Raw genomic sequence first — 12,344 nt, 5'->3', positions numbered from 1 at the left:
CGCACCTGGGGTCTTCTTCTCCTGCGCTATCCCTCCATTCTTCCAAGCATGATGTCCTTCTGCAAGGACTAGTCTCTCCTGCTTACATGCCCAAAAGTGTGTGAGACAGAGCTTCAAAATCCTAGCCTCCAAGGGGAAATTTGGTTTCACCCTCTCCAAGACAGACCGATTTGTGTTCTTGGCAGCCCATGCCTGGTATGTTCAAGACTCCAGTGCCACAACTCAACGGCATCAATTCTTCTTCTGCAGGTGATTGTAAATAGTGCTAGAATGAATATTCAGATACATGTTTCTGTGATGATGTCTTTAAGTCTCTAAGTGTGGAATTTCTCAGTCACATATGGTGGTTCCATGTTTAACTTCTTGAGGATCCACACCATTTCCCCCCCACACACACACACACACAATACGCACTCTGCTTCCTATAAAAGCTATCTCAGAGGAGCCAGTGTTTTATCTCATTAGTAGAACTTATTCACTTGGCCACAAATAGCCACTTAGGAAGTACAGGTGTATGTTTAGCTGTGTTAATTAATGCCCTAAATAAAACAAGACTGTTCTTAACAAAGAAGAAAGAGATAATTGATAAGGGCAGGAGCTTTCTTTGCCAGAGATCCCTTACCACATCATGATGAGCATCTTGTTTGGATAGGCGAGTCGGATAAGAGCATGCCATTTTCTTCTTCCTCCAAGTTCATCAGGGATTCCTTCAGGAGCCATCCATCAGTTTTGTTCTGAGAACATCCAAGGAAGAAGTGCTCCTTATTTCTGTAGCCTCCCAGATTGGCATATTGGGAATTAACTGTCTTCTCTTTCTCCAATGGAGCAGTTGTTAAGTTTGAACCACCAGCCTTTTGTGTAACATGCAAATGCTTTAACCACCACGTTAGAGGGTTCGTTAAATGACGCCACATTGGATGAGGTGGCTCAGTGGGATCAGGGAGAGGTACCATCCTCAAGCTCTGTGAAAGCTTCGTGAGGAAAGCATATCCAAACACCAAACTCTCTGCTGTCAGTTCCAGTCCAGGCAGCCCCACATGGTAGCAGGAGAACTAACTCATGGATTTTCTTGACTATGTTTTCAGAAGCTGGTGGCCAGGCCTTGCTGTGTGGGGCCACTGGACAGTTTTGAGCTGTCACCATTTCAGCTTGTAGCTGAGAGCAAACCATTCAGCCGCCCATGTACCTCAGGCTGCATCATGTATAAATCTGCCTGCCTTGACCCCATCCCTCTCTGCCTGCATCACAGTGAAGAAAAATGGGTTCTTTGATCAACCAAGAACACTGGAGAGTTGTGGGATTGTTATTGTTGTTACTTTAAGAAAATCGTGATGCTTTCAGAACTTAACATTTTCCCACCTAAAACACAAGTACTTTGCTCTTAGAAGTTCTTATTCTTACTGGAGTGGATAGGTTCTCCTGCTCAAGCACAAAATGAGACATTAAAAGGAGACATCTGAAAACTTGTGTGAACTTGAATAAGCTCTCCCCTTCCTTCTTCCTCTAGGCTTTCTGCTTCTCCTGCAGACAGAAAAAAAACTCACTCCTTACTCAGAAGACAACCAAGTGGTTAATGGAAAGCACTTTGAAAGCCTTAGATACCTCGAACACACCAGCATCAGTGATTTTCAATATATGGCTCTTGGACTAGTGTCTGAGAAATAGTAGAAATTCAGATCATGAGGCCCCAGGGCCCTTCTCTCACCTGTTGGGTTGCCGTGAGTCGCAATGAACCCTGGGAGTGGATTTGGTTTGGCGTTGGTACTACAGGCTTACTGAATGGGAAACCTGAGCTTTCCCAGGCCTTCCAGGTGAGCCTGGTGCTGGCTAACGTCAAGGAGCCTGGCTTACCTGAAGTGCTGTGCACACTTCTTCGTCCTATCACCCTTCCTTCCAGATGCTTCTGGTCTCTGCCCAGGCTGAAATGCTGGCAAGTTTGCAGTTCTTCTCACAAGACCAATCTTCCAAGCTGGGCAAGTCCTGGCCCTTTGGACTGTGTTTGCACATGGACTAACACTCCAGCAAGCTGTCTGGCACAGGCTGAGGTTCCTGCCAAGCTTCCCTGCTGGCCTCCAGGCTATTTTGTCTTCATAAGCCAATTTATTGTGTTCCGAAGGCTTTTGTTTGGGAAAAATATACCTAGTCTGGCTTCATCCAAGACAGAATCACAGCATACCTATAGCTGAGATTGTAAAATTGGAGCAAAGCTTTTGAGCATACTTCACTGACCGCTAGTATACCCAGAAGGAAAAATACATGTATCAGGATCAGGTAGTAGCTTGTTAATGATCATTATTGGCAAAACTCTGTTGGATTTATTTACTTACAAAAAATAATAAGTAAAATGTAATTAGACTAAAAGGGACAGACTTTAGGATTTTCAAAGGCAGTGCCAAATTTCATTATTTTAGCTCCAGAAAGTATGTTAAAATATTTTCCTTTCTCGTTGGTTTGCTTGGTGTTTATTTTGGGCTGTTCAGTAGTTTTGTTGAGGATGCCAGAGGAAAATGCACTCACCATTTCTGTATTGAGCCAGACTCAGATTGGACATTCAGGAGATTGATCCTTTCCACCTCCTGTCCATCCGCTAATCCTTTGTGCTTGATGAAGACGGTGGGAAAATTCAGTTCCTAAATACCAGGAAGGGAGACATAACCAGCATTAAGCCCCAAACCAAGCCGAGTGTTACTGAGTCAAATCCAACTCATTATAACCCCACATGTTACTAAGCAGACCTGCCCCCAGGATTTTCATTGCTATAATATTTAAGGAAGCAAATTGCCAAATCTTTCTTCTGTGGTACTCAAGAGCAACGGTGTCTGTCTGGAGACTAAGGTCCGCCTGATACAGGCCATGGTTTTTGCAATCACTTGTTATGCATCAGAGAGTTGGACAATGACTAGGGAGGATAGAAGGAGAATTGATGCCTTTGAGCTGTGGGCCTGGAGAAGAGTATTGAATGTACCATGGACTGCCAAGAAAACAAACAGATCCATCCTAGAGAGGGTTAAACCATGCTACTCCTTGGAGGCAAAGATTCTGGGGCTTCGTCTGACATACTTTGGACATGTTGCAAGGAGATACAGGTCTTTAGAGAGGGACATCATGCTGGGTAGAGTAGAGGGACAGCGCAGGAGGGGAAGACCCTCTATGAGGTGGATTGATTCAGTGACTGGGGTAATCGGGATGGGTGTGTCAGAGGCAATGAGATTGGCACAGGATAGAGCACGGTTTAGGGCTGTTGTACATAGGGTCGCTATGAGTCGCAAACAACTCAATGGCACATAACAACAACAACAACAACCAACCATTGGGTGGAGTTGAATTGCAAACATTAGTAATCAAGCACTACCTAGAAGCCTAATCAAAATTGTTGTTGCACTTGCATCCTGTTGTAGTTGTGTCTTGTTGAGTCAGAACTGACCCATAGCTGACCCTCCAGTGGGTTTTCAAAGGCAGTAAATGGCATGAGAGGAGATAATATCTTTCATCCTGTGGAGCAGCTGGTATATTCGAACCATGAACCTTTGAGATGGCAGTGCAACTCCTTGCCTCTAAGCAACCATAGCTCCTGCATAAAAATTGTTGTTGTTGTTGTTAAGTGCTGTCGAGTCACAGGCGACTCATAGAGACCCTAAGAAGGAGAGTCATTGACGTTTGGGTACCTTTCTTCCTCTCTCCAGGTTCATAGGGTTTCCAGAGGCAAGCTATTATGGAAGTGCATGCCTCTCCTTCTTCCAAACTTGTTTTAATCGGGGAGCTCCACCCCATTCTCTGTCCGCATTGGGTAACCAGCCGTTAACGCATTTGACCCATCAGTGTCACAGTGTTCAGCCTCACAGCAACCACAAGTGACCGCGGTACAGCAACTTGTACACCAGGGCTATACGACCTAGAGGAATGTCTGAACAAAAATAATGAAAGACAGGCCCGAGGGCCGCGGATTAAAAGTCACCCATCTTTGGCTTGGTAGCATCGCTTTCTGTCCACTGGGCCAGCTAATCTCTCTCTCTCGCATCAAAATTAGTGAGGTTCATTTTTTCATATGGGTGCTAATGGCCTTTGACAGGATTGGAAGTGCTATAAGGTCAAATCATTCTCCCACTCAGATCAGCTGCCACATAATTTGAGGGTAATTTTGAAAGTGTTGAACAAATACCCTCCGATTTGCTCTAAAAATACGCCATCTGGGTAGCAATGCTAATTTTTTGTGTGTGTTTTTGGTTTTGCTTTTTAAGTCATTCATCCAATCATTGGTCACCTTGTAAAGAACTATTTTAGTGCATCTTGCTCTCAAAGAGATGACGCAGGCCTAGACAGTGATGCATTCTGCTGTGTGTTGGGGGATCCTGAGTTGGAACTGACTGTACGGTACTTAACAACAAGAGAAGCACAGGATTGTTGAGACGCTGATAGAAGGGACACATTTTCCGTGGTGCCGTCTTGGCTCCATCATGCCACGTTTCAGTGATCCAGGGAGTGATCAGTGTTGCTCTTGTCCAGCTGCACACATTATGTCAGCTTACACAGGAATTTGGGAACTTCTCAGGGAACTTTGAAATTAGGAAAAACTAGACTTCATCCCACATCTTTTGAGCATGTTATTAGGAGGGGCGTGATCCTTGGGAAAAGGCATCCCGCTTGGAAGAGTAAGTGAGCGAGAGGAAGACCTCCAACAAGAGGCCTGACGCAGTAACTCTGTCGATGGCCCCAAGCCCAGCAGTCAGGGATTATGAAGATGCCACAGGGTCAAGCAGGGTTTGTACTATTGTACACACATTTGCTGTGAGTCAAAACTGACTCAGGGCAGCTAATAGCAACCACCACCAGTGTAGGGTGGATTCTGGAAGTGAAGCCATGTCAGCTCATGTGCAGTGGGGAACCAGACACTTGGAGAAAGTAAGAAATACAGCTGGTAAGAGAAAAGAGAAGAACAGAGATGAGGAAGAGGACCCTGGACCCAGAGAAATGAGAGCGTCTAGTTTGATTTCCTGTCTGGGTCCTGCTGTACCACAGTTTGACGGATGGGGGTGTAGAGTGAAGAAATGGGAAAGATCCAATGTAAAAAACAATAGATACCAACTTTGTAAATAAACCAGTATAAAATTAAAAAGAATGATAAAAACAAAAAACCCTCCGACACCTTTGCAAGAAATTCCCTTTTTCTTCTAAATTCTGAATTCTTCTGAATTCTGAATTCCCAGAATTTCTTCTGATAGTTTTTATAGTCCTTGTAAACTGTTAATACAGAGCTCCAGTGCCACAGTGGATGAAGCACTCAGTCACTAACCCAAAGGTCAGCAGTTCTAACCTAGGTAAAGGCATAGCTAAGGCATGGTAGATATGGCATGTGTCCTTGGTGCCACTTGAGAAAGGGGCCACCACTGAGCAGTTTCTGTTAACTGTGTGGCCTTACCCTGGTGCTGTGTGACCTTTCTCTCTGAAAGAGAAGAATGGGGAGGGGGAGGTGTAACTGTCTTGGAGGACATCATAGACTCATTTTCTTCAGTGAAAGCATTAAGTACAGATGTCATTTTTGTATAGTGCCAGAATATGTTAAGATGAACAAGCCTGACTTGAATTTTTGAGCGGTTGTTATAGTGAAGTTACCTAAAAGATGGGTGTGAGACGTTGGCACAGGGACACAATTCTAGTGTTTGGTGTGGACGTTGTCTGCTGCAGCTGTGCCTCTGCCTGTTGTGTCACTAACGGAGCCCTAGTGGTGGTGTAGGTTATATGTTGAGCTGTTAACCAGAAGGTCAGCAGTTCAAGTCCATGAACCCCCCTGATGGAGGAAGATGAGGCAGTGAGGTAGTCTACTCCTGCTAAGTGTTCCAGTGTTGGCAACCCAATGGCCTGTCCCCAGGAGTGACCTGAAATAGACTCGAGGGCTATTAAGAGATTACCAAGAGTTAGAATAGCCTCTGTAGCAATAGGTTTGTGGTATTTGACTTTGAAAACGATGGATATGAACTGAGCTACATGGGGATTCCCAAAATTTTCTCTCATTCCATAAATCACCAGAGACACCATGCATCTTAAATGGAAGGAGTTCCTTAAAATCTGGGAAGCATCTGGATTTCTCTGTCTGGGGGATACCAGCTGCATGGCATAATAACTTGTGCATATTCGTTATTACTGAGGGTCAAGTGTGTTTCCATTTGATCATCACATCTCTGTGATGGATCTTCTGGGCAGGTATGTATATAACATACCCAGGAACACAGAAATGGGAACTGCAGTGCCAGGCCCCAGGAGTCTGGAAGGGCTCAGTTAGGGAGGGGTCCACCTTGCCTTGGAGAGTCTCAGAGAGGGTGCGGTGCAAAGTGCCAGTTCAGAAGGGCACGTGGGCTAGCCATGCTCTGGACAGCAAGTAGGAGAGACTGAGGAGGAGAGCCAGCCACTCACATTAGAATCGGCATTGTTAAAAGTGGCATTCCTTAATTGCAATCATGGGTGAGTCATTCCATATTGATAATTATTCCTAATGTTCTCTAACGCTCGTGGGAGATGTAAGAATGACAAAGCGATGTAGAAAGAACACTTTCCTATGCACACTTCTGACCTTGAGAGGCAAGCCCTTGTAAGCATGCTGCTTTATACCTGGCACTTACCTGGCCGGGGTAAGTGGTCACCAGCAGTAGATGACACCAGGGACTCTCTCCAGGTGGAAAGGACATGCCAGTCTCTGGTTGGCTAATGGCCAGCCTCTAATCTCTAACTCATTTACAATCTGGGCTTTTGTTTTTGCACAAGAGCGTGCCATGCTGGTAACATGTGGGCTGCCTTTGAAAACGCGGCACTCTTGCCTCCTGTCCCAGGCAGCCGCTCCCAGCACCTGTGGGAAGGGGTTGCCTGCTGAAAGGCGGCTGGCTGCCTGTGATAGGAAGTGTGCTTATGCTCGCCTGTGGGGTTGGATCAGGAGGGTGATGTGCACATGATGGTAAGTGGTTACTTTGGCTAGTTATGCAAATAGAGACAGAGTTCACATTTTTTAAGGTTTTGTCACCCCCTTCTCTTCCAGCATTTATAACTCTCTTTCTTGAGATCAAAGTCTACAGAACTTTCACAAGTCTTCTCAGCATTCCCTAAACATGTACGCACAGCCAAGGCTCCCTCAGCGGAAGGGAGTTGGACCAGTGTGGGGAAGTGTGGTGAACATGGTGAACTTGGAGTCCCAGGCTTGCATATGCTCCATAGTGTTGAATGAAAGCCTTGTTTTGCAAGAACTGGTCATTGCTAAGAGATACATGGAAATTATTTTCCATGATATCATCTGGGCTTTAGAGACTTTATTTTTTTTTCCCTCTTCTCCTGCATAATAACATACCTCTGTTACAGCCAATTTTTTTCTTCACTGGTTGTGCTTGCTTTCTCACTAAGCTGCCTTTTTGTACATGTGGCTAGGTGGTAATACAGTTGCTTTCTTTACTCCGGCAAAGTTAGGTGCTAGGTGCCTTCCCGGGTTTGCGTACAGCCCGCAAAGTTCGAGAACGTGTCCTGAGAGTTATAAACAGGAACCCTGTTGAATATGTCAAAAATTTCTTACTTTAATGGTGATTTAAAAAAAAAAATGACACACTCTGCGTCCTAGACTTAGTGGCTCTCTCTGACAGATGTCACCTCTGCCTGCCCTCACCAGCTCAGAACCCAGAGGGTTCTTTCTGTAGGTGGAGGCTGAGGTGCCCAGAGGCACACCGGGTGCCAGCGACCGGTTTAACGCCGGTGCCCAGGCAGGCGCGGACACATCCCTTCGGCTAGGGAAGTACAGTACCTGCTGGGGACGAGCAGAGAAAATGGTAAAGTAAGCTCTCGGGGTGTCTGGCCACAAAGCTCTCCCCTCTGGCCTCACCAGCCTGTTTGCCGAATTCTCCTCTTCTAGGAAAGTCTGCTGGGTTTTGTCTCACTTTGAGGAGAGAGGGAAAGGCCACAATATCTGTCTGGGGGTTACACTGGGCTCTTTCTTTCGGGATGACTGTCTCTACTAGCAGGAAACTCAGGACTGTGTTGAGTTACACGGTGGCGGGGGATAGCAGGGAGGGAGGTGCAGCCTGTTCTCTGTCCAGCGAATGGGAATGGACGAGCAGCTGGAGTCATGGGCACTTGATCTGTTTCCCCACGTGCAGGTCCACCAGTATTACAGCTGTCTTCCAGAGGAGAAGGTCCCGTATGTCAACAGCCCTGGAGAGAAGCTGCGGATCAAGCAGCTTCTCCACCAGCTTCCACCACATGACAATGAGGTAAGGGGGGAATGGAGGAGGGCTTACCAAGACTAAGACTCTTCTAGAACTTTCAATGAATTGACACCTTTTCCATGATCAGAATGCCATGATCAAGGAGAGCTTTGGCAACTTATTTCCAGTCTTAGCTCCCTTAATTGGAGCCAAAATCAACTGTCCAGAACTTTCTGGAACGTGTTGCCTAAGAGCAGAATCTCATTCTGAACTGAGCTAGCCTCTACACAAGGCTCTGCTCAAGATTTCCAAGGACCCTGGGAGAACTATAATTTAGAAGCTCAAGTCCAGGTTTTCTTGGTTGAAGAGGAATGTGCCTCGGTGGTTTGCCTGTGAAAGAGGTGACTGGAAGTCCAGCAAAAACCTTGTGACTCTCTTTGAACATGAACTTCATTTCACGTTAAAGAGAAGAACACAAGTTTTCCACGTGACACGACAGTTGATGTAACGGACTGGATTTGCGGTTCTGAACATCTGGGGCTTTGTGATCATCCAGTCTGACTTGTGGAAGGGGACGAGCATTTGTGTACATGAAATACGATTCACAGATTGTCCCTTTTCCTCATCCCAGATAGAAAGCCCTGAGAGCAGACGTGTCTCGTCTTTCATGTCAAACTGATCATGGAGGCAAATTTGCAGATTGTAAATTGATTTAAAAAAAAAAAAAAAAAAAGAATACCTGGTTTGAAAAGGAATACCAATCCTAGGTGCTAGAGAACTGAAACTTCTGTTCACTGAACTTTCTTCAGAAACTGAAGTTTCTGTTCACCGCTTATATTTTAAGCCGCCCCTGAAAAAAAATAAAAATAATTTGAAATGGAAAGGATTAAACCTCTTTAAGGAGACTTGGCAGAACTTTCCCTGCCCACAGCCAGGTCAGTCAAAACAGCTTAAGCCCAGGGAAAATGAGGGAGTACGGCCTTATTTTCCTTCATTTGGGTAAAAGGGAGGAAGATATATTGACGGCCTGTCAAATAAATGTAAAGAACTCTGCTAATATAATTGAGCTACTGACTAAGTTGAGCAATTGGAATCCACCAGCAGCTCCCATTTCCGGGGGAGAAAGATGGACAATCTTTCTCTGTAACGATTATCAGCCCAGGAAGCTCAAAGGAAGGGCACTATATTAGAATTGATGCAATAGCAGTAGGTTTGGATTTTTAAAAATTAACGTGACTGTTAAAAAGGAGCCTGGGCAGCCCAAGTAGTTTGTGATTTGACCTGAAGTTCGGCAGTTCTGGCCCACCCATTAGTGCCACAGAAGAAAGGCCTGGTGACCTGTAAGAACTGAAACAAATGCAAACTGAAGACAGCCCTCAGGAGTTCTCCATGACACCTGGGGTTTCCTGGAGTCAGCGTTGACTCAGCTTCAGCAGGCTTAGGGTTTGTTGTGTTTGTTTTCTTTAAAAAAAAAAAAGTATACCTAAGGCCGACAAAAGCTTAAATACAGAAGCAACTCCTTAGAAAGCTATCCCATTTCCTTTGCTGCTGCTGCTTTCAGTCCTCATCAAATGCAAATAAAGCTTCTCCCTTTAAAGCTGAGAGCACTCAGTGTAACCTGATGCGTGGTTAACTCATCTGGAAGCTGGCATGCGGGTTTTTACAAGCTTGAGGGGTGTGCCTCTCTTTACAAGCATGTCCATAAAACGTCAGCCGTGTAACTGTGTATTCTGGGCCTTTTCAGGTCACTTGCAGCCCCCTCTCTGGGACAGCCCCACAGGGCAGTTGTTGTTCTAGCTCTGTTTTGCTAGGCAGAAGTTTTCCGCTCATGTCTGCTTTTAGGGATTTGTTCTGTGTGCGGTTAACTTTGATTGCATGAGAAGAGACACTATTCAAATGACTTCTTCCTGCTGGTGGGAATTTCTTGCATGTGACCAGTAGGCCATTTTAGCTCTTTGGAGGACAAAGGGTGACTCTAAAGTAAATATTTTATCATCTTCTTCCCCACCCCACCCTACCCCCAACCCCCAGGTCAGGCCATCTTGATATGCACAGCTGCAGTCTAGGGGAATTGCTAGTTGCGCTGATTTTTTTCATTGGAACTTGACAGTTCTCATTCAAAGGATTTTCCTATAACCAGCTGTAGGACCCATTTTCTGAGCCATTCTATTCATTTTTTCTGATTGCCCAGATTACTCCAGATAATACAGGAGATGAGGGGAGAGCTAGATCTTCCCTCTCAGAAAAAACCCAAAAAGTAGTACAGTCAAGTCCACTCTTAACTCACACAAACCCTGTGGGATCGGGTAGAGCTGACCCACAGGGCTTCCAAGGATGAGATCTTAGGGAAGCAGGCAGATGTATATTTCTCCAATGAGTTTGAACTACTCACCTTTTAGTTGGTAGCAGAGTGCTTTAACTACTATGCCACCCATGATTCTCTAAGCATAATATGTAAATGACTTTGTGTGGTACATGGAAATGGTAATAAATTAAATTGAACCACATAAGTGGGAAAATTAACCCCTGTTGAATTTTGGTTCGTTCCTGGCCTTGTAGGTGGTTGAATAATGGAAGAAGGTGTGTCAGTGTGATTCTAGCGTGTCTCTTGCATCCCTAACTCATACTAGTCTCTGCTTTTCAATATGTGCATTTAGGGACCTCCCTAAGCAGCATGGCCTGTTGTAACCTCACAAAGTGCTTTTCTTCTCACTTTGTTTTCATGGTTAACCTTCTGCGTTTGGCAGCTGAGACTATGTCTAGTCATAAAGACACTTTATTTTTTAATAAATGTACTGTGGTGCTGGAAAAGAGTATTGAATGTACCATGGACTGCCAAGAAAACAAATAGATTCATCCTAGAGAGGGTTAAACCAGGCTGCTCCTTGGAGGCAAGGATTTTGGGGCTTCGCCTGACATACTTTGGACATGTTGTAAGGAGAGACAGGTCTTTAGAGTGGGACATCATGCTGGGCAGAGTGGAGGGACAGCGCAGGAGGGGAAGACCCTCTATGAAGTGGATTGATTCAGTGACTGGGGTAATCGGGATGGGTGTGTCAGAGGCAATGAGATTGGCACAGGATAGAGCACGGTTTAGGGCTGTTGTACATAGGGTCGCTATGAGTCGAAAACGACTCGACGGCACATAACAACAACAACCCCAGGTTTAAAAGTATATCAGTTTTTAAACAATAGAAAATAATAGTTCAAGGTTCTTGCAAAATTCTCACTTAAATAAAAAAGGGATAAAATGGAAAATACTGGATTCGGATGACTTTCATGTCCCCTTCTAAAGTCTCTAAATTTCTGTGTCTAAGAAGGGAAAATCTGGCACAGGTTGGTACACTTCGCCAGAGCCTGGCGGGCACCCTTCCCCTCTTGCACGCAGATAAGCACACAGGAACATCCGTGTAGCACAACGCGCACTCCTGGACCAGCTCAGTCTCAAGACTTGGTTTCTCCATTTCTCCAGAATGAAATGAGAGTTCATAAGGCACCTGTCGGAAGTCTCCATGGCTGCAGGGGGCTTCAGTTTCAGGACCCCACCATCCAGCTGAGACACTGAGGAAGTCTGAGAGCTTCATAAGCACCAAAACTATCTGTAGATAATTTTCATTTCAGCTCAGTAATTGAGCATCTTTGCAGTGAGCCGAGCGGGGTGGTAAGAATGAGATGTCATAGTACCTCGTCTGTCCTGCTCAGGACTTGGGCTCCAGGGTTTGGGGCTGTTTATAAGCTCTGTTGATTCATCGGTCTTGATGGAGACTCACCCTCAGTGGCATCAATCCCAGTGTTTTTACAGTTCAGGCAAGGGTGACCATATGAAGGTATTTAATTTGAGAACTCTGTGGCCTGGGCTTCAGGAACCTTGAGGCCCAGAGTGACTGCCTTGTTGCTATTCTCTGTGTTGTTCAGGTTCGATACTGCAACTCTCTGGATGAGGAGGAGAAAAGGGAGCTGAAGCTGTTCAGCAACCAGAGGAAGCGGGAAAACTTGGGCCGGGGCAACGTCCGGCCCTTCCCAGTCACCATGACGGGAGCTATATGTGAACAGGTGAGTATGGATGGACACGGGGCAGTGATGAGATTGCCCTCATCCCCTCACACTTTTTCATTCAGTCATCAACTGCCAGACATTGTTTGCGGCCTTGGGGGCTACAGTAGTGAACAA

At 45.5% G+C, this 12,344-nt stretch overlaps 1 protein-coding gene across 1 annotated transcript in view; it reads left to right on the top strand.

Moving 5' to 3' along the window:
• PRICKLE2 (prickle homolog 2 (Drosophila)) overlaps window positions 1-12,344 on the top strand; it is a 112,968-nt gene that overhangs the window by 33,554 nt on the left and 67,070 nt on the right. Inside the window, exons 2-3 of the mRNA XM_006893838.1 lie at window positions 8,127-8,240; window positions 12,090-12,227. Of these exons, the coding sequence (XP_006893900.1) occupies window positions 8,127-8,240; window positions 12,090-12,227 (252 nt within the window). The remainder of the gene's footprint in view (window positions 1-8,126; window positions 8,241-12,089; window positions 12,228-12,344) is intronic.

The sequence above is a fragment of the Elephantulus edwardii genome, unplaced genomic scaffold, assembly GCF_000299155.1.
Source record: "Elephantulus edwardii isolate Elephantulus edwardi_28Jun2011 unplaced genomic scaffold, EleEdw1.0 scaffold00132, whole genome shotgun sequence".
Taxonomy (NCBI): domain Eukaryota; kingdom Metazoa; phylum Chordata; class Mammalia; order Macroscelidea; family Macroscelididae; genus Elephantulus; species Elephantulus edwardii.
This window is presented reverse-complemented; position numbering and strand designations above follow the sequence as displayed.